We start from the raw sequence: 23,164 nt of genomic DNA on the forward strand, positions 1-23,164 counted from the left end.
AGCAGGACAATAACCTAAAAGTTGCTTACCAAGATGACTTTGAATGTTCCTGAGTGGCCCAGATACAGTTTTGACTTAAATCAGCTTGAAAATCTACAGCAAGACTTGAAAATGGCTGTCTATCAATGGTCAACAACCAACTTGACAGATCTTGAATCATGTTAAAAGTAATTATGTTCAAATATTGTACAATCCAGATGTGCAAAACTCTTAGAGACTTACCCAGAAAGACCAAACATGATTTGAACATGTGTGAATACTTATGTAAATAGATATTTCTATAATACATTTTCAATAAAATAGCAAACATTTCTAAAAACATGTTTTCACTTTGTCATTATGGGGAAAAATATATATATATTGAATCCATTTTGAATTCAGGCTGTAACACAACAAAATGTGGAATAAGTCAAGGGGTTTGAATACTTTCTTTTTTAGTGTTTGGGAAGTCAGGACCTGTGTATTCATTTTCCTGAGTGGGAGAAGGAATTAAAAACTTCATTGGGAAGAGCAGTCATTACTCCAACTGAAAAATGAAGCTGTTCACCTACTGTTTTTCTATTAGCACCAATGGAGCATTGGCCCATCTCCATCCTACGGTGGGTATATAGGTGGTAGTGCTGAGAGTGCTTTTTGAGGTCGGTTCAGTTTCGGTTTGATTATTAAAAAATAATCACAGTTTTCCATGACAATTTTTTTTTTTACATTAAATGCACTATTTATTGTGTGGGTTGAATGGTGTAACAACACAGAATAAAACAATGAATAAAAGTCCCATGATGGTAGTAACTGCTTACCACTTATTCATGTTTTATTCACATGACTTTACTTTAATAATATATTTTATTGTTGTGTATATTACATTTGTTTTATTTTATAACTTTTCTATTTCATTCCAAGTCATCATCTCTATTGAGCTGCTGTCTGACAAAATCACTGTTTAAATAGTTCTTCAAAGTAAACAAGGCATACTTTTACGACGGCTGAATACTAAATATCAATCACTTAGATCATATATTTTCAGGTAGAGATACCTCCCGAAGCAACTCCTCTCTCTCCTCGATCGCACGTCTTCTGTCTCTTCTAGTCCCTCTCAGTGCACCCACACAGACCGGACAGGTAGGTGGTTAATTACCCACATTTATATCTCTTCTAGTCCCTCTCAGTGCACCCACACAAACCGGACAAGTAGGTGGTTAATTACCCACGTTTTCTGCCTCTTCTTGTCCCTCTCAGTGCACCCACACGAACCGGACAAGTAGGTGGTTAATTACCCACATTTATATCTCTTCTAGTCCCTCTCAGTGCACCCACACAGACCGGACAAGTAGGTGGTTAATTACCCACATTTATATCTCTTCTAGTCCCTCTCAGTGCACCCACACAGACCGGACAAGTAGGTGGTTAATTACCCACATTTATATCTCTTCTAGTCCCTCTCAGTGCACCCACACAGACCGGACAAGTAGGTGGTTAATTACCCACATTTATATCTCTTCTAGTCCCTCTCAGTGCACCCACACAGACCGGACAAGTAGGTGGTTAATTACCCACATTTATATCTCTTCTAGTCCCTCTCAGTGCACCCACACAGACCGGACAAGTAGGTGGTTAATTACCCACATTTATATCTCTTCTAGTCCCTCTCAGTGCACCCACACAAACCGGACAAGTAGGTGGTTAATTACCCACGTTTTCTGCCTCTTCTAGTCCCTCTCAGTGCACCCACACAAACCGGACAAGTAGGTGGTTAATTACCCACATTTATATCTCTTCTAGTCCCTCTCAGTGCACCCACACAAACCGGACAAGTAGGTGGTTAATTACCCACGTTTTCTGTCTCTTCTAGTCCCTCTCAGTGCACCCACACAAACCGGACAGGTAGGTGGTTAATTACCCACATTTTCTGTCTCTTCTAGTCCCTCTCAGTGCACCCACACAAACCGGACAGGTAGGTGGTTAATTACCCACGTTTTCTGTCTCTTCTAGTCCCTCTCAGTGCACCCACACAAACCGGACAGGTAGGTGGTTAATTACCCACGTTTTCTGTCTCTTCTAGTCCCTCTCAGTGCACCCACACAGACCGGACAAGTAGGTGGTTAATTACCCACGTTTTCTGTCTCTTCTAGTCCCTCTCAGTGCACTCACACAAACCGGACAGGTAGGTGGTTAATTACCCACGTTTTCTGTCTCTTCTAGTCCCTCTCAGTGCACCCACAAAAACCGGACAAGTAGGTGGTTAATTACCCACGTGTTCTGTCTCTTCTAGTCCCTCTCAGTGCACCTACACAAACCGGATAAGTAGGTGGTTAATTACCCACGTTTTCTGTCTCTTCTAGTCCCTCTCAGTGCACCCACACAAACCGGACAAGTAGGTGGTTAATTACCCACGTTTTCTGTCTCTTCTAGTCCCTCTCAGTGCACCTACACAAACCGGACAAGTAGGTGGTTAATTACCCACGTTTTCTGTCTCTTCTAGTCCCTCTCAGTGCACCCACACAGACCGGACAAGTAGGTGGTTAATTACCATGTATTCTGTCTCTTCTAGTCCCTCACAGTGCACCCACACAGACCGGACAAGTAGGTGGTTAATTACCACGTATTCTGTCTCTTCTAGTCCCTCTCAGTGCACCCACACAGACCGGACAAGTAGGTGGTTAATTACCACGTATTCTGTCTCTTGTAGTCCCTCTCAGTGCACCCACACAAACCGGACAAGTAGGTGGTTAATTACCCACATTTATATCTCTTCTAGTCCCTCTCAGTGCACCCACACAGACCGGACAAGTAGGTGGTTAATTACCCACATTTATATCTCTTCTAGTCCCTCTCAGTGCACCCACACAGACCGGACAAGTAGGTGGTTAATTACCCACATTTATATCTCTTCTAGTCCCTCTCAGTGCACCCACACAGACCGGACAAGTAGGTGGTTAATTACCCACATTTATATCTCTTCTAGTCCCTCTCAGTGTGACCGGACAAGTAGGTGGTTAATTACCCACATTTATATCTCTTCTAGTCCCTCTCAGTGCACCCACACAGACCGGACAAGTAGGTGGTTAATTACCCACATTTATATCTCTTCTAGTCCCTCTCAGTGCACCCACACAGACCGGACAAGTAGGTGGTTAATTACCCACATTTATATCTCTTCTAGTCCCTCTCAGTGTACCCACACAGACCGGACAAGTAGGTGGTTAATTACCCACATTTATATCTCTTCTAGTCCCTCTCAGTGCACCCACACAGACCGGACAAGTAGGTGGTTAATTACCCACATTTATATCTCTTCTAGTCCCTCTCAGTGCACCCACACAGACCGGACAAGTAGGTGGTTAATTACCCACGTTTTCTGTCTCTTCTAGTCCCTCTCAGTGCACCCACAGACCGGACAAGTAGGTGGTTAATTACCCACGTTTTCTGTCTCTTCTAGTCCCTCTCGGTGCACCCACACAGACCGGACAAGTAGGTGGTTAATTACCCACGTTTTCTGTCTCTTCTAGTCCCTCTCAGTGCACCCACACAGACCGGACAAGTAGGTGGTTAATTACCCACGTTTTCTGTCTCTTCTAGTCCCTCTCAGTGCACCCACACAGACCGGACAAGTAGGTGGTTAATTACCCACGTTTTCTGTCTCTTCTAGTCCCTCTCAGTGCACCCACACAGACCGGACAAGTAGGTGGTTAATTACCCACGTTTTCTGCTCTAAACTATGTAGAATATTGACCTGTTGGAAACTACAACTCCCTCCTACACCGCACAGTTAGGGCTTGATCTGATTCATCTATAGAGAAACTGCGGAAAGTGTGCACTGAGCTCACAGAAGTAAAAAGGGGAAAAAATAACCAACATTTCAGTTAATCGCTCAGCACTAATAGGAGGCTGGTAATAATACATGTTTTCTATTAGTCCAAAGGCGAGCTACACTACCGTGGAGATGGAACGTCTAAGGACTGTGGCCAGGGCTCTTTGGGGAATCAGGTCAGAGGGCAGATGGGCCAGGCGCTGTATTTGAGTCATCCTCCCTGTCCATGGAGGCAGGAAGTCATGGCTAAGGCCAGGCAGAGGAGTTCATGTGGGATGGCCATGCCCTGGGACAGTGCTGCTGATTACAGCAACAAAACCCAACAACACACAGCCACAATAAATCACTTGCACACATGTCAGATCCTGCCCACAACAGTGCAACACATTTGTTATTGTGTCTCGCCCCAGTGTGTGTGCATGAATATGAATACATCCATTCCTAATATACTCCCTGTGAAGCAGGGTCTCATGTTGTGGTATCATCCTGGATGATCTTTTTAATGGCAAGTGCTTCAGGACTGTTGAAATGAATGGAATTTGACTAGGTCATGACAGTGACAGACATGGCTACTGTCTTCTGAATGATAGTGGAGGACAGAGAGGCTTGTGGGACTTGCTGTTGTTGTCACAGGAGACCTCTGGGTGCACTCCGGCAGTCTGAAGCCGTTCAGTGTCCGTGCAGTGGCCACTGCCAAAGCTAATGGCAGTAAAGCACAGGGGGAAAGGCTGACGGTTTGAGCGATGGGGCGAGATTCCCCAGGACTGGTCAGAGGGCACTGAGACCCAGGGCTTAGCTGGAGGTGAGGAGAGGAGGGAGGCCAAACGCCCAGGGCCGACAGGACCGCATTAAGCCACTTTTCCTCTACACTGTTCCCTCCGCTGGTGTCGCTAACAGCCACTCACAAACAGTGCTACAACATGGGGCTTTGTTTGAGCCATATATCATTGTGGAGTCCAGCACCTTTGTTCCCAGACACCGGCCCTTTGCTCGTATGCAGACAGGGTTAAAGTAAGAGGCAATCAGTAGCACTGTTGTCTGCGCCTGCTGTCATTTCCCTATTGCAGAGGACAGAGAGGAACAAAAAAACTACAGATTCAAACAACAAATAACCCCCCAAACGCTTGGACTGCTGTCAAACTGGGGAAGCCTGGTAATTTCAGCATTATCTCCACAGCATCCCGCTTGTCTCTGTGAAGGGCAGCGTGCACTGGGGCCGGCCTGACGCTGTGTGTGCTGTGGCCCCTGCCTGCATGAACAGCCCCAGAGGGAAGCTTAATCCCTTTATCTTCCTCCGCTCCTCTTATCTCTCACACCGTGATGGCTTGGAGGCACACAGGCCCACTAAGGCCCCACACAACACAGGCCCACTAAGGCCCCATGCTGTCCCACTAAGGCTCCACGCAGGCCCCCTGGGCCAGACAGAGAGAGAGGTTTGTCCCCACCCAGACAAGACACACACACACACACACAGACAGAGACAGGTACAGGTACAGATAAAGGGCGGAAACTAGCCACCTCCAAAAGCCATTTAAAGGGGAGAGACGACCGACTTGACACGGGACACTGAGCTCGGATCTGTCTGTTTGCCAAAGTCTGACATCATAAGAGAGAGAGGGAGAGGAGGGAGGAGCTGAGGGGGTTTTACATTTTGTTGTCGGGTTTCTTGGCATGGCAGAGAGATGCCTAATCGACGCGGGCTTGGCAGAGAGGCAGGGGGAACGCTGGGGGCTGCAGAGATGGTGTTTTAGTCTCCAGGGCTGGCTGCTTTTGTCTGCTTTACTTCTGTTTCATCTGAGCACGCAGAGAGAGAAAGAGACAACGGTACTTACATAGATTTCTGCTCCATAGAAGCCATCCTGGTACACCACTCTGTGAAATGAGAGAGCAATGGTGGAGAGGCCTTAGTTCATCTGGGTTCTGTGCGGTTTTATATGCAGACAGATTGGATCAGCACACTGATGTTTAGAACCTAGTCTATTTCCAATGAGAGCAAGTCAAGCAGACATCTGCATGGCGGAAAACGAGAGTGATGGAAGTGGCTCTGCACGTCTACAGGGTCAGCTCTTTCCGGCTGCTGCACACCACAAATAATGAATGACATATTAAGAGGGGAAATGCAGCCATTTCACAACTCCCATGAAATGTTCTGCTCTGGAAAAAATAAATAAATTGTATTTCCAGTCACTGCAGTGTTGTCAGGAGGCTACGGTGGAGGGAGGGAGGTAAAGGAGGAAGAGAAAGGGAAGGAGGGATGAAAAGAGGGAGCTCAGCAGGGAAGGAGCACGGTCACATGATGCTAACATATAAATCACTGGGAAGTCAGGAGAGGAGATGGGGAGGGGAGAGGAGGTGAGGAGAGGAGGTGGGGAGAGGAGAGGAGGTGGGGAGCGGAGAGGAGGTGGGGAGAGGAGAGGAGGTAGGGAGAGGAGAGGAGGTGGGGAGAGAGGAGAGGAGGTGAGGAGAGGAGGTGGGGAGAGGAGAGAAGGTGAGGAGAGGAGGTGGGGAGAGGAGAGGAGGTGGGGAGAGGAGAGGAGGTGGGGAGAGGAGAAGCAAGGAGTTGGGGAGAGGAGAGGAGGTGGGGAGAGGAGAGGAGGTGGGGAGAGGATGTGGGGAGAGGAGAGGGAGGTGGGGAGAGGAGAGGAGGTGGGGAGAGGAGAGGAGGTGAGGAGAGGAGGTGGGGAGAGGAGGTGAGGAGAGGAGGTGGGGAGAGGAGGTGAGGAGAGGAGGTGGGGAGAGGAGAGGAGGTGAGGAGAGGAGGTGGGGAGGAGGAGAGGAGGTGAGGAGAGGAGGTGGGGAGAGGAGAGGAGGTGGGGAGAGGAGAAGCAAGGAGTTGGGGAGAGGAGAAGAGGTGGGGAGAGGAGAGGAGGTGGGGAGAGGATGTGGGGAGAGGAGAGGAGGTGGGGAGAGGAGAGGAGGTGGGGAGAGGAGAGGAGGTGAGGAGAGGAGGTGGGGAGAGGAGGTGAGGAGAGGAGGTGGGGAGAGGAGAGGAGGTAAGGTGAGGAGAGGAGGTGGGGAGAGGAGAGGAGGTGAGGAGAGGAGAGGAGGTGAGGAGGTGGGGAGAGGAGAGGAGAGGAGGTGAGGAGAGGAGAGGAGGTGAGGAGAGGAGGTGGGGAGAGGAGAGGAGGTGGGGGGAGGAGAGGAGGTGAGGAGAGGAGGTGGGGAGAGGAGAGGAGGTGAGGAGAGGTGGTGGGGAGAGGAGGTGAGGAGAGGAGGTGGGGAGAGGAGAGGAGGTGAGGAGAGGAGGTGGGGAGAGGAGAGGAGAAGCAAGGAGTTGGGGAGAGGAGAGGAGGTGGGGAGAGGAGAGGAGGTGGGGAGAGGAGGTGGGGAGAGGAGAGGAGGTGGGGAGAGGAGAGGAGGTGAGGAGAGGAGGTGGGGGAGAGGAGAGGAGGTGGGGAGAGGAGAGGAGGTGGGGAGAGGAGAGGAGGTGAGGAGAGGAGGTGGGGAGGGGAGAGGAGGTGAGGAGAGGGAGGTGGGGAGAGGAGAGGAGGTGGGGAGAGGAGAGGAGGTGGGGAGAAGAAAGGAGAAGCAAGGAGTTGGGGAGAGGAGTGGGGAGGAAGGGAGGGGAACGTAGAACCCCAGAGTGGGTGGGAGGTGTAGGGGAACCAGAGTCCTAGGACCTGTCTTCATCACTGGAGCCCTCCCCTCCCCTCTCCTCTCCTCCCCTCTACTCTCCACTCATCGCCACAGACAGGCCCGGATCTAATCACAGATAGCCAGGCAGCCAGGCTAGGCCTACGGTTAGCTAGACCTCTCCTCTCCCCTACACTCACATTGCCACCCAGACACCTAGACACCCAGGCAGGCAGCCAGCCAGGCAGGCAGGCAGTGTGCAAATATAAGAGAGGAGTGTGAGGCTGAATGCTTCACATCAACCAGGAGATCATCACGGTCCAGTGAGACCTGCCCAGTAACATGCTATCTCTGCTTTCTATAGCTCCCTATGGCTTTGATATTCATCCTTTGGAACACACATATACATGTACAGGCACGCACACACACACACACACACACACACACACACACACACACACACACACACACACACACACACACACACACACACACACACACACACACACACACACACACACACACACACACACACACACACATAGACAGACATACACATGCTGCACTCAAGCACAATTCCACACAAATGAAATAACACAATTGTTTGCAAATGCAGCACCCAAACATTTCAGAGTAAAACTGTTCTAATGGTTGATTGTTGATGTTGTCAGCATAGTGTACTACAGGTCCACAGATACTCACGCTCCATAGGCTGGAATAGGTGGTGGTGGAGGTGCTGTGCGGAAGGTGTTGTACACAGCCCGCCCCCGGCCTCGCAAGTGGGCACCCCTATAGGCCACCGTAGCCCCTGTGGCCGGGTAAGGGAAACCTGTTACTGTGGAGAAACACATAGGAAGGAGGACTTTAGAGAGATGGAATGTTGGCATTGCTTACCTTACTGACAGAACACATTATATAAAGACATGTGGCAGTGGTTTCTCCTATGACAGAATACATTAGGGAAAGACAAGGAAACATTAGATGTAATCTTTTCTGGGTGTGCCTCATCGAGCACTCTCCCCTTCCCCAACCCACTGCTTTGTGCCGTACTCAGCAAGGATCCACATTTGCTGTACGCATCCTTCCTGACGCCGCCTGCCACCGCATCCCTCGCCACCCAGGGCTAGCCTTGAAACACAGCCTGGTAATGGATGCAATCCCACCAGTTCCACACTGTGGCTTCCACCTGGTTGAGGCAACAGTATGCTAGTTGAGGGGGAAGGTTGTTGTAGGTAGGTAAGGGGCAGTGTTGTGTGGTGCTGTAGTCCAGACAGAGACAGGCGGGAGGTGAAGGTTGCTGTGCAGCCATGCTGGATGTGCAGGTCCTGGGGGAGCACGGAGCAGATGGGCTGGATGGCGGGACCACTGAGTCCCAAACATCCGGCTGACCCCATCCCACACCCCATCTGTGACTCCTCCCAGCCTATCACAGCCCACGCTTGTCCTCCATCAGCGCTTAACAGCCAATGGTGATGGGTGGGGGGTGTTGGGGGGGAGGTACCAGGGTCAGCATTATAAGTTCCATGGTTACAGATTAGAGGACAAGCCTCAGGGCTGGGCGATCCCCAGATCTCTCCTTAACCTTCAATCAGTCCAGTCACTGTCTGATTACGAACTGCAGCCCTGCATACAAACACATCTCTCTCTCTCTCTCTCTCTCTCTCTCCTCTCTCTCTCTCTCTCTCTCCCTCTCTCTCTCTCTCTCTCTCTCAACCTGGTCCTGCGTTAAAGGCTCCTCCTGCTCTCGCCCTAGTCTCCCCTCTCTCTCTCCTCTCCTCTCCCTCTCCTCCTCCTCTCCTCTCCTCTCCTCTCCTCTCCTCTCCTCTCCTCTCCTCTCCTCTCCTCTCCTCTCCCTCTCCTCTCCTCTCCTCCTCCTCTCTCCTCTCCTCTCCTCCTCCTCTCCATCACAACACTGCTACCCCATCACGTCTATTATTCTTCATCCTCCTCATCTCCCCTGGACTGATTCATTCATTACCGTGACATGTTTTGGGTGAATTCATCACAGGCCTCCAGTCTGCAGTGAGGCTGGGGTTTAAATGTGTAGGAAAAGAAGGAGGGGTGGGGGGTATATAGGGAGGAGCAGGAGATCAGACATACAACACATTCATAACACTATCAAATGATCTTCCAATGGACTCACAGGAGCAAAACTAGACACAGTGGAATCACACCTAGTGATTTTACAGTAATTCTGCAATGGGGTTATATGATACCTCGTATAGAAGCACTCCTATGCGCTGGTGTAGGATTTCGCCTGGAGGACAATGACCATTACGGCTGGCTGTATGTAGTGTAATGTAGTATTAACTCTGCAGGTGGATGGGATTGGGAAGCTTCCTAATGAACGGTACACACCAGCAACCCTGCTGACAGGGAGACAGATTAGTGGTGCTTCTAAAAACACGAACAGCTAGGTTTAATGTCTGACGCCACTAACATCTCCCTCCATTAGGGGCTCCACATATATTCAACGCCTGCATCTCATTTGGGCGGGAAACGCCCCTGTTTCCTCCAGAGCAGCCGGGGCACTTTGTTTGCTGCCGACGCAGCAGCAATAGACTGGTAAGAATCACAAGGTGGCCCTTTCGCTTTGGTGATTTATAATGCTGACCTTGACATTTAAATTAGTCTCTTTTTGGGAGTCTGACATATAGGCTCAGCTGCTAAAGGGCAAAAACAATCCTCTTTCATATTTTCAGGGGTGTTTTTTTTCTCCCTTGTACAAATCGCTAGCATTTTTGGGGCTCCAAATCTTCTATTTCCTTCTTTTAGGTGTAGGGGGGGTGTTGCATTCAATCTGCGTGCTATGATGTATGTGAATGTAAACTCATAATGAGTTGGCGATAGGCTACACTGCTTCAATAATAACCCATAAATCAAAAGCTGTTGTCACACTTTGGTAAACCCATGAAAAGCAACAACAGCTACCGCGGCGTATGGGAGCACAAACCTGGTCTAGCCACCAAAGTCAAACACCTTTCTGAGAGAGAGGATGGATGGCTGGGGGAAAACCGGAGTAATGTGCTGGAGGGTGACAGGGTCACACCGCACCTCATATGTCAAATGTGTCAAGTTGAGGGGAGCTCAATACCTTTACACAGCAAGCCAGCCAGTCGGACCTAACCTCTCCTAATCCTGCTCTGTGCAAATGATGGGGTCAAAACCAGCCTTGTAAAAAAAACACCAACAATTTTCACAATGTTCATCTCTTTAATGCGTCCTGCTCAAATACATCTGTGGAATGAGCACTTAATCTAAGCACTGGGGACCCAAAATAGCTTAATCTAATCAAGCCACAGGAGCTTAATTATCCCCTCAACAATGAGAGGATCTGTCCAGATATATTAAGATGACAATTAGCCTTTCTATTCTGTCATTTACTCAGCTGGTGGCTTTCAGACAGTCCACACCAAACTTCACCTTTGGAAGTGAAAACATCAAGAGCTCTACTCATCTCCTTCTATCCCCTTAGGAATTAGTAGCAGAGAGAGAAGAAGGGTCTCTCTGACTCGCACAGTGCTTGTTTGAAATGGATTCCCTGATTCGTGTAGGCTGGCAGAGCTGCTTGGTAGCTGTCCATGGTCCTGAAATTGACACCCCATGCTATAGAAAAGACTAGGAAATAAACCATTGAAATACATCCTACCATCATTCATGGGTTGAGGTATTACATAATATTCATATTTTCATAGTAATATACATTTCCCCCTGAAAATGTCTACGAAAATATCCCCCATACTAGACAATGCTATCTGTCTCTGCCCTAACATCCCCCCACCCCCAGTCCATTTGAGTGGGAACCTAATGCGCCTGCTGTTCACAGGACCCCTCCACAGCCCCCTTACTGAGGGCTCCAGGGAAGGTTTGGGTTGCAGGGGAGAGGAGGCAGGAGGCAGCCGAGGACACGGGCCCGGGGGTACACACCACAAGGCTGGCGCCGCCACTACCCCAGTCACCGCCACGCAGCCTCCCATCAGTAGGAGGAGCCAGTGTACCCTGCATGAGGTTAAGAGTGGGGAGACTGCGTGAAGCTCTCATCCCTCATTCTCCTGAATGGGTTTTGAGGACAATAAACCTGTAGCGCCAGGACGAATGGAGACGGAGTGCGCTGTCACCACGCCACGATTTATGGCTCCCAATTTCACTGATCTCCCGCACAGAAATGAGGACTGATAAACAGTGATTAATCACCATTACATCCCATTTCACTCCCACCCAAAGTATATTAAATATAGTCATGATTATTCAAGAATAACTCCATGGATGGAACCACTAAAATGTGTTTCTTCATTTGGGGTCATAACAAAATGTTCCAAAACATGGTCAGCTGTTTTTTAAAGGCTGACCTGTTGGCTCCTAGTTAGGTTTTTTGTTACAGAAATGTATCTCTTATTTATGTTTCCCATCTCCCCAGCTGGCAAGCATATGTTGTCGTTTAGGCTTGGCAAACTTCAGTGCTATGTCAAGACGTCTTAAAAATTAGCAGCCAATAAATCACCATCGCCCCCTGCTTCCCCCTGCCTGGAATGGTGGTCCACATTCCCTCTGATTTATTACACGATTTGGCCTAGTGTACTTGTATGTGTGTGTATCTGTGTGTGTGTGTTTTGTGTGAATGTGTGTGTGTATCCGTGTGTGTGTGTGTATGTGTTGCATAGGTCAGAATATGTCTGTATAGGAATGTGAGAATCTATGAAAAAATGTGTTGTGAATATATTTAAACATATCTTGTATTAATTTGTATGTGATCTGCATGATATTGAATGCATCTGAGGATTTCATGAGGAGTGTGTTTGTGTGTGTGTATTGGGAAAGGGATGGTTGTGTGTGTGTGGGGGGGGTGTAATTGTCAAGGGAAGACGGTGTTGAAACCGGGGGAGCGGTGGGAGGAGGGTGAGGGTGTTGAGGAGGAGGTTGAGGGGGTCTGGAGATGAAATAAAAATGATAGATGACTGCTTTCTGTCATGGACAGTTATTTAGAGGTTCGCCGTAAAGCTGTCTGGGGAATGAACAGATTTTAGTCTAATGAGCAGAAAGGAAAGCCGTTAAAGTGGCGCGATGTGCTCAGCACTTCTTCCAAATGAAATAGTACCATTTCTCCCTCATTAAAATGCAAAGGGTTCATATAACATACAGCAATAAATGTGGCATGTAGAGGGAGAGAGATAGGGAAAACCCCACTGAGCTTGTCTCATCCCTCCATTACCCTGACCATGAGGAATACCAGCCTTCCACAGGGAAGGTGCCAACAATATCGCTCACTCAATCTCCCTTATTCGGTTAGCTCTGTAAAAGTCAATCTGGCGCACTTGGCAAATCCATCTACGGCAGCAGCCTCCCCAATCTGATAACAGTTGCTGGGGCGGCTTGGTCTTAAAATATTTTTTCTGGCTTTACAGTGCACACCCCACAAACAATTGCTCAGGCTGCCTCCACTCTCTCTGTGAGGCTTGGATCATCCACTTCTTATCTGGCCCACAATTCTATTCCAGATCCACTTTGATCTACAGAGAATTGTGTGTTAGAAGCAGGTTGAGACTGAGCCAGATTCTAATAAAACCAGTGGGTAGATGTCAATTGGGTCTGTGTGATAGAAATACTGCTAGAGTGTAGTAGAGTTAGATTGGTGCTAGACTAGAGGAGTGTAGTAGAGTTAGATTGGTGCTAGACTAGAGGAGTGTAGTAGAGTTAGATTGGTGCTAGACTAGAGGAGTGTAGTAGAGTTAGATTGGTGCTAGAATAGAGGAGTGTAGTAGAGTTAGATTGGTGCTAGACTAGAGGAGTGTAGTAGAGTTAGATTGGTGCTAGACTAGAGGAGTGTAGTAGAGTTAGTTTGGTGCTAGACTAGCGGAATGTAGTAGAGTTAGATTGGTGCTAGACTAGAGGAGTGTAGTAGAGTTAAAGTGGTGCTAGACTAGAGGAGTGTAGTAGAGAAGGATCTCCTACCAGCATACAGTTCAGGACCATAGACAGCTCCCACCACAGGGTTCAGCTTCCAGCCTATGGAGGGAGAAAGAGAGAGAGAGGGAGAGAGAGAAGCTCAAACTAGTAAATATTGTCATTCATCTACAGTATATGAACAAAGTTGTAGCTTAGACAAGAGGCAGATCTTACCATTTGTGTACGGATTGGCAACTTTTTTGTTTGTCATCACTCTTGCTGTTGCATTATTCACCTGTTCCCCCAAAAAACAAAATGGTGCCACAGTTATAACATACCCTTCCAAAAGGCAGACCAAATGACTGGCAGAGAAATACCACACAAATTCAGTAAAATGTGTCAGAATTATGCAAATTACCATAGAGGTTCACAAGACTGGAGAGGTTAAAATAGCCAGAGGAATCAATGGCATTGAATCACCTTTACATGAATGTATTCCTCATTTACATTTTCTTTTGAGATGATTCAATTACTGTAGCAAGTGGGAAAGCATGCACCAATTACCTACGGATATGAAAGAGAAAAAGCCAAAAGCAACACAGGTAATTGGTTGGATAAACAAATGGATTCAAAAGAAAAACAAAAAGACAGACCCCTTAGATTTCCTCTATATTGACCTGATGGGAATGACTGAGGGGCCTTCATTTACAGTAAACAAGACCAAATGAAGAAAAAAAAAGAAAAAAATGGTCAAGACCACATGTCAACAGGATGTGTTGGTAGGTAGTAGACAGGTCTTCTTTATCCAGACGTGCCAGTGAGGTCCTTATGGGATGATGAGAGCATGCATTCCCTCTCCAGTCATAATGATGAACAATTTGCACGTCCATCTTGACATGCATGGATTCCTGGTTCCACTGAGTGCTTCCGACACATAACATTATGCATTATGCATGCACGCACACACACACACACACACACACACACACACACACACACACACACACACACACACACACACACACACACACACACACACACACACACACACACACACACACACACACAGCGGGCACATGCTTATGTGCAGGTCTCTTGTGGGACAAAGGTGAGAGCAGGGGCATGGGAGAGGTCAGCAGGCAGGAGGCAGAAGAAGAAGAAGAAACAGGAAATAAGGAAAAGCACCTCTATTTTGCGTCCCTCTACGATTGTACCGTTTAGTTTCTCCCGCGCACGGTCGGCATCTGTGCTCGTTTCAAAAGTTACAAACCCAAAGCCCTAAGAGAGAGCCACGTGTGTCACCAGGCCAGTAAGACAGACAGGGACAGGAAGGTAGACAGGGACAGGAAGGTAGACAGGGTAGGTAAAAGATAGGGTAGGAGGGGGATTAGAGAGGAGGAAGGAGGGAAGGAGAAGGTGAGAAGGAGAGGGAGAGAAGAAGGAGAGGACTAGTTGAGCAGCAGGAAGTAGAGATGTATATAAGCGGTGTAATTAATTGTGTGGTTGTTAGTGAGACGTCAGGAACAGCAAAGAGAGATCCAAGGAGAGATAAGGATGACAGCCTCACAAACACTAACAAACCAGCCTGTTTTACCCAATTAAACACCACAAACCACCTCTGGAGAATGTCTCTGAGCATCGCAGGCATTACACTCTGTTACGCAACATTATAGTCTAATCATTATTGTGAAGACTTCAACAGGAGCCTTATGAAAAACAACCCCCAACCCCCATTGGAATGAGATGAAGTTGAGCACGGAAGGAATATTCATAAATTCTTCAAGCAATTTAGTTTAATTCCATCATCAACCATTTCTAATCCATTACAATAGCCAAAGTATGCACTGTAGCAATTAAATTAAGCCATATGTTGTCTCTTTTTCTTAGACAGATCATTACATTAGTATTCATCATTGTATTAGCTGTGTCTAAAATGTGATGGGGCATTTCCCATACTATCAAGGTATTGGTTGGTAATAATAATAATATCACCAACAACATATGTACATTAATAAATCACATGCTACCTCTAAGGAGGTGGAGGGAAAAAAAACCTGGATTTACAATTGGGATGTCGCCTTTAAACTCACACCAAAATACCCTCCTCCCCATCCCCCATCTTCCACCCCCACGTGCCCCCTCCCCTGAGGGCTTTGTCACCAGCTTGAGTTATGGGGACTGGGAGACTGGGCCTGAGATCCATCACCAGCCTTCAGATATGCTGGCCCAACAAGTCCCAGTCCTTTGGTTTCTATATATACATATAGAGGGATGGGAGGGAGAGGGAGCCACGGCCAGGCTGATAATTGCTTGAAGATATATAATACATGTGAGAGATGGAGAGCATTGTGATCTTGTATGCATACACAGGATCTCCGAGCTCCTATTCCTGGCATAAATAACACGGTAGCTGTCCTTGGGGAGAGGGAGATAAAGATATAAATTCAAAAGGAATTGAGGGCAAAATTAATCCTTTGGACATTTTGCCCGACTATGGTTGGCCCCTCTATCTTTTTTTATCATGCACAAATAATTAGCTTACACGGAGGGAGAGTGGAGCCACCATTTTTCAAAGGAGACAAACATATTGAATGCAAATTGCCAAAGCTTCATAGAAAATAGATTGTTTATTAATGGCCTGCTAGGTTCATTATATAGCGCGCAGGGTGCAGGAGAGAGGCATCATGGGTAATGGCTTTGTAGGGCACAAACAATAAATGCTTGTTACAGCAGAGGAGGCAGCTTTATCCGGTGCTCAATCTTGTATGGCTGTGGGGGCTGAGTTGGAGCAGAGTATAGGTTCCTAGATGGAGACTGGCTGCATACCTTATACAGACCCCAACCTACCAGGTAAGAGTGGGAATCGATCCCATTCATGGTTGAACACCCAGCTAGAGGAGGCTGTCTAATTTATGAATGGAATGCTCTGGAGCTTGGCACAGACAATTACATAAACAGTGGATAACCAGCACTGTGCTGTTTACACCAGAGGATGTTATATAGGACATGGCATAGAGCTACTGTACATGTATAGACACTGAGTCAGTTTTGGCGGTGATGGTTCTATATTTGCTAGAGCACTTGATATTTGATCTGGGTTGACTATTAGCCTCTAAACTAGAGGTCTGTATTCCTGGTCCAGAGAGCTACAGCACTGGAAGTGCATTTTGAAACAGCTCAATAACAGATTGATTGATTGATTGATTGATTGACAGGGGTAATGATTCCCCAACTGGAGCACAAACAACCAAGGAGGCAGCAGAGAGAGGAGTTCATGTCTGAACGCAGTTCTCCAGGACCAGGCTTAGAGAGCAGTAGTCTGAGCCAATGTACACATGGCACTAATGCCATCATTACTAAACAGAAGAAGTACATGGTAATGAAGCAGCTGGGGTTCTAGTTCACTTACCTTGGATCCTCGCTCGTTAAAGATAATCTCCACATCTAGAATCTTTCCAAATTGCTGTGGTGAGAAAGGAGACAAGAGAGGAGAGATTAAGTTATGAAAAGAGTAAGACAACGGTTATTGTTGCCATGCCAAAATATTACAATTGTTTTGCAATGATATCAAATATATATTGGGATCTTATCAAATTATCTTTCTTTAATGCAAAATACTGTTTTATATGTGTTATTTCTATGTCATGAAATCAATGATGTAAAAAACTGTTAAAACAAACATTGTAAACAGAGTAGAGTTAGAGTAACAGAAGATGTTTCACACAGAGAAAAGCTACATCAACATATAGCAAGGTGGTTGTTTGTAAGGTTGTGTTGTGATGTGAAGCAGATCCTGAGGAAAACTCCTTTCCTCAAATCCATGAACCGATAGAGAGAGATAACTGATAGAGACAGAGATATAACCGATAGAGAGAGAGATAACCGATTGAGAGAGAGAGAGAGAGAGAGAGAGAGAGAGAGACAGAGAGAGAGAGAGAGAGTTAACTAAGCTTTGACATAAAGAGAGACAGACCATCAGGATTCTGCCTGCCCAACAAACAGGTGGCTGAGCTGTCTCTATCTACACAGGTACCTGCCATTTTCTCTCTCTTTCTCCTCCTCTCTTTTTCTCGCTCTTTGTTGGTGTGAGTGTGTGTTGTTTTCCCAGTGAACAGGACTCGAGGGATGGTCCCAAGGGGTTAACGTGCTCAAGCCTTTTAACAGGCTCGACTTCGGATCATTAGAAAACAGAGGAATGAAAGCCAATCGTAAGTTCCCCCTAATGAGTGGAGTGAGAGCCACTTTTAATTGCTGTCTACAATGGCCGTATTATTTCATTAAAAGTAATTACCCTGTCAAGCGGTCCGCATCGCCTTCATTTGGGCACAACAGGGAAGAAATAGGCCTTCCATGTGGTTGGCGCTCAATGGGAATGGATGGATCGTTTGACTGAGCCACTAATAGGGGTTAGGAAGAACCGGCTATTATCTGCCTGCTCCGGCCATAGGAGAGTGATGAGCGTGATGAGGGGAGTGGGTCTGGTGGAGGAGCTGGGTTTATGGGCTGGTAAAACACATATGACATCCTTCATCCCCCGGGGTCAAGTGCTGACCCCCACAATGCCTGAGAAAAAAAGTTGGAGTTATTTATGACCTTCCCAACAGGCAACGCCAGGGGCGGCCCAGCCCAGGCCACAAACTCAAGTACATCTTGTTCATCTGGGATTTCAATTCTACATAGTTCCCCTCTCCACATCTGCCTCGTATGGTGCTCAGCTCTATTGATTCCAATTGTAGCGCTTCACCGTACCCGGCTCCATCACACACAGGGGCATTTTACATCCCAGTGTGATGCCCCTCTTCGCATGAGATGACAATGCTTCCCCATGCAATGTGCAGATGCTAATTGTTTTAACCAAGAGTAATGGGCTTGTGGTGTCGATTAATTAGTTTCTGGGGAAGTCATCTTAGTGGATTCTCACATGGCACTGGGGATCTCAGCCGCTCCCACACTCTCCTCCCTCCCTACAGCCCTCTCCGCCCCAGCTCAGCCCCAGCCCAGCGCAAACAGCTGCATCAGCACCAAAGCCAATAAACAATGGCATCAATTGGTGGGGTCTCAGGAGACAGAAACAGAGCTGGGGGACTGACGACACCTCCTTCCTTCCTCACCCCCAGATCAGCCATAGTAAACAATCAACATATCAATAAGGAAATGAGAAAAAGCATCCGTTGGGGAAAAATCATAGGCGCTATTTAATATTCCTACCTCGAGAACGCTTTTTTATGAGGCCTCGCTCATTCGCTCCACTTCCTATCTGAGATGCAAATGCATTGCTACACTGTGATCAACTGGAATGCAGAGCTACCAACCACGGATAGGGCACCGTATGTATCCCTGTTTCTGCTACGCTAAAACACCTGAATGCTGTGAGGAGGCTAGCTATCATTAGCATAATACAGCATAGTGTAGTAGTGTAGAGTGCTGCTACTGTCTGAGAGTAGCAGAGTAGTGGCTGGTGAGATAGACTGGGGATCAGTGTGAAAGCGTGGGGGCCAGAGGTCTGATTGCCCAGAGATGTTTGTTCACTGAGAGCCCTCGTCAAGCAGCCGAGGAGGAGTACTGTTGAAGAACCCAGGAGCAGAATGAGGAGGATGCCCTCAAGCAGCACAGCATGGTGCGCCGCGCTACCCGAGCTAGCGCTTGCTTAGAGTGTTTTCCTTTCACTCCTCTAATCGCCCGCTCTCTCAAATATCACACTTTTCTAATCACTGATTAAGGTCTGCAGCAGTCGCCTTAATGAGTCTTTTATTCTGCGCCTCGTTAGTGACTCAGAGGGTCATCCTCTGCACCCTTAAACCCTACGGAGGGATAGGGTAACTCTCAAACCCTCCCTCCTTGTTTAGGGGCTAGCTAGAGTCTCTGTTAGCAGGTGCTAGCTAGTCTCTGTTTCAGCTCTATGCTGGTGGCTGATGGAGGGTCCCTGCTAAGTGTGCACGTCACTGGAGAGCTGGAGAGAGGGGCTCTTCACAACTTGTGGGAGCAGATGGAGGTCCTGGGGGCTTGGCAGCAGCGCTGGGTTCGGCTGCGCTGTGCTGGGTTCCACTACTCGACCATTGACACATGCACCATCTCACCGCTGCCTTTCCTTTCACTCTCCTCTGCCTGCCTGTATGTCTGCGGGCTCTGCTCGTGTGTAACGGTAATGGTGTATTGAGCCCCTGGCAGCAGGGCAGCCATTAGAGCCAGAGGAATGGGGCTGCACACCACTGATCACATACACACAGACACAGGGTCATTGTGGAGGCCATATCCAGGGGTGGAGCCTGAGCTGAGCCGGCACGTGAATACAGCACAGACAGGATATCTCCTCTCCCAACCAGCAACCAGCTCTGCCCACAAACATCAATCCCAGGACCCAGCCACCGACTGCCCGGGAAGTTAGGGAGGGGAGGGCTGCTGGGAGGGCCACTGTTAAATTTGCATCACATATCCATAAGCTGCACACACACGTCGGCCGAGCACACAAAGCCTCCGAGCTAATTACAGAGGCAATTTGGATTCTACAGGACCTGCTCCAGAGCTGGAAACAATAAACCCAACAATCAGACAGCACAGGAAGGAGAGAGAGAGAGAGAGAGAGAGAGAGAGAGAGAGGGAGACAGCAGCCGTGTTGTCCAGTAATTTATTACGCCGTAGCCAGGGCTCTCCTGTAATTAATATCATCAGTTTGACGTCGTCTCCATAACGATGAAAATTAACGCCTGTAGCTTATAATGACCTAAATTAGCGTGCAACATTCAAATTAGATTTTTGGCAATGCTCCCGATTCGGATCCATTATAATTATCTACTTTTTTTGTTGTGTTAATTTTAAGGACTGGTGTGAAATGCGAGACAGAGAGGTTACACTTTCAGGGAAAAGAGAGTACACCTGTTCTGGGATCAGGATTAATGTGTGTCTGGACTTTCTAGAGAGAGAGAGCGACAATACACACTCCAGGCAGGTACCATGATATGTGTGGGTGGGTAAAGAATGGTTTCCCCCAGTGAGTTCAGGGAGAGGGAAGGGAGCTCACCCCAAACATTTGCCGCAGGTCGGGGTCACGGAAGCGGAAGGGGATGTTGGAGACATGTAACCTCTTGGGCTGCTGCTTCTCCGAGGAGTCCGAGAGCTGCAGCTGGAGCTGCAGGGAGACCTCTGATTGCGTCACGTCATCTGTCTGCCAGAGGGAAACAACAGCAGAAAGACACAAGCAGCTCATTAGATCCTACTACTGTACCTTCGGGTCACATGGTGAGGGAGAAGAGAGACAGAGGGGGACCGGCTAACTAACTTACTTAGCGTCTGCTATTTTTCAATCTGGCGAGAAGCAGACAATGCTAAACAGCTGATGAATTATGGTTTAAAACCCGAGGTCATGCATTACAAATCCACTTATTAATCTCTTGCACTTAGCTTCTGGAGCCACAAGAAAGAAAGATTGAGGGGTTTGACAGAAAGGCATGGATATTGATCCTAGCGCTTCTGACACATCTAGACTTGAGACACATTATTGGTGTTGTTTGCACAGAGGCCCAGAGCTCCTACGTTGTCGACTCCATCATTATGCGAATGCAGTGCTGACATTGTGATATAAATGACATGTCTGATGTCTATGACAAATCCCACTTAGTTCTCTCTCAGACAAGAGTGATGAATTTCAACATGGCTGCTGGCTTGTTTACTCAAACCAACCCAGTTTTAGAGGGAGAGGGTTTCACAAGATTTGTTTTTTCTGTAAAAACCTTCACTGGTCATCAGAACCATTTACCGTCTCCATGGAAGGATCATCAGGGACCAACTCTGTCTGCATAACAACAGATTGCATCATTTAAATGTGTTTACTAAAATTAAAACCCAGACCTCTTGTAGACACTTCTGGCGTTATGAAAAAACTATGAGAAGTGGAGGAAAATGGAGGGAAAGAAAAAGAGAGAGGAGTGAAATAGGGAGCGAGGCCTGGTTAGATTGAGAGGGAGGACAAAAGCTGTTTGAATATGATATGTAAACTCCAAGGTCCCCAGGGATGTGCTCCATGAGCAATGGCAAACACTCCATACTACACAGGGCTGGCTGGAGTCACATACACAGACACCCGAGTACAAACACACGCACACACACACACACACACACACACACGCACGCACACACACACGCACGCACGCACGCACGCACGCACGCACGCACGCACGCACGCACGCACGCGCACGCACACACACACACACACACACACACACACACACACACACACACACACACACACACACACACACACACACACACGCACACACGCACACACACACACACACACACACACACACACACACACACACACACACACAGACGGAGAGAGAGAGAGAGAGAGAAGGGGAAATAAGATAGTGAAGGACGACAGAGTGAAAAGAGAGAGGAACCTTAGATCGAGAGCAAAAAAGTCTGACAGATGTGCACATACAGACAAACACACGTACAGACAAACACACGTACAGACAAGCACACGTACACACACACATACACACACACACACACACACCTCCCTCCACCCTCCACCCTCCAACAACCCACTCCCTGCTCCAAGGCCGTTGGGTGGCTGCAGGCCCCTGGGTGATACATATCCCACCATTTAGGAAATGGGCTAGGGATTTATTCATTATAATTCATCATCACAGTATTATCATTATCATCATGATCGTAATGATGATCGCCTTTATTATTCTCATTATCATAATCACAATCTCCACTGTAATGGCCCTCATTTATTTGCTTTATGGCCCATTCGGAGATGGTGACATACATTGTTAACACTGACAGTTGTTTGATTCAAGGTCCCACTTAGTCTCCCCTCCAGCCATCCAGGTAGGGCACATTGGTGACGGAAGGTCTGAAAGCCCTGTGTTCAGTGATGTTCAGTGATGTTAATTCATGTTCAGAGGTTATCATGTGGAGAAGGGCACAGGAGCCAGTGTAGGGGTGAGCTGAGCTAGCTAGTTCCAGTATCAGACTGGTAGAGTAGTGTAGGGATGAGCTGGGCTAGCTAGTTCCAGTATCAGACTGGTAAAGTAGTGGAGGGGTGAGCTGGGCTAGCTAGCTCCAGTATCAGACTGGTAGAGTAGTGTAGGGGTGAGCTGGGCTAGCTAGCTCCAGTATCCGACTGGTAGAGTAGTGTAGGGGTGAGCTGTGCTAGCTAGTTCCAGTATCCGACTGGTAGAGTAGTGTAGGGGTGAGCTGGGCTAGCTAGCTCCAGTATCAGACTGGTAGAGTAGTGTAGGGGTGAGCTGGGCTAGCTAGCTCCAGTATCAGACTGGTAGAGTAGTGTAGGGGTGAGGTGGGCTAGCAGTGTGCCATGTCCTCCTGTGCTAGAGGTTAATAGCCTGAGTAGCTATGTTGAGTCCCAGGGTGACACACAGCAGACAGATGCCCGACTACTGTGGAGGGTGACAAGGCACTGGGGACCGCGGGTCAATCTGTTTCATCGGTCACATATGACTCTATCAACCTTTACCGTATGCTACCAGACTGCACAACGACTGACTCCATGTCCTGTCCTCCAGCTTAGCTACTGGCTTCTTATCATGGGGTCCTCTAACTGTGTGTTAGCAAACCTTCAGATCCACTTTTACTTCACACAATTCTTCCATACTGACTAGAGGTAAATACGACTGGCACTCATACACCTACAGTTTTTTAACCCAGACTCCATCTGTGGATCTCTGTGTTTCTGTCAGTGAGTTTAGTGCCCTTGTCTCTCCATTGCTTCTCCTGAGGGATCATCTGGATCCAGGCTGGTTGGGAGAAGGTGAGATGGTTACAGTGTAAAATAATTACATGTGCATTACCATATGACAGGGGTCTTCAACCTTTTCGTGCCCAGGGATTCCCTCCCAGGCAACTGGGAATACCCATCACACGTTAGCAAAG

General features: G+C 47.8%; 1 protein-coding gene across 5 annotated transcripts in view; it reads right to left on the reverse strand.

The window, feature by feature from the left end:
* The window catches only part of LOC112234949 (RNA binding protein fox-1 homolog 3-like), a 485,643-nt gene that overhangs the window by 17,502 nt on the left and 444,977 nt on the right, over positions 1 to 23,164 (reverse strand). For 4 of the 5 annotated variants that reach the window (XM_042307223.1, XM_042307221.1, XM_042307225.1 and 1 more), the window contains 7 exons: positions 20,283 to 20,426; positions 16,674 to 16,727; positions 14,450 to 14,542; positions 13,499 to 13,559; positions 13,331 to 13,384; positions 8,084 to 8,216; positions 5,641 to 5,680 (listed from right to left, as the gene is read on the reverse strand). In XM_042307223.1, the coding sequence (XP_042163157.1) occupies positions 5,641 to 5,680; positions 8,084 to 8,216; positions 13,331 to 13,384; positions 13,499 to 13,559; positions 14,450 to 14,542; positions 16,674 to 16,727; positions 20,283 to 20,426 (579 nt within the window). The remainder of the gene's footprint in view (positions 1 to 5,640; positions 5,681 to 8,083; positions 8,217 to 13,330; positions 13,385 to 13,498; positions 13,560 to 14,449; positions 14,543 to 16,673; positions 16,728 to 20,282; positions 20,427 to 23,164) is intronic. The other variant, XM_042307224.1, reaches the window with a different exon arrangement.

This window comes from Oncorhynchus tshawytscha, linkage group LG27, assembly GCF_018296145.1.
Source record: "Oncorhynchus tshawytscha isolate Ot180627B linkage group LG27, Otsh_v2.0, whole genome shotgun sequence".
In the NCBI taxonomy this organism is placed as follows: domain Eukaryota; kingdom Metazoa; phylum Chordata; class Actinopteri; order Salmoniformes; family Salmonidae; genus Oncorhynchus; species Oncorhynchus tshawytscha.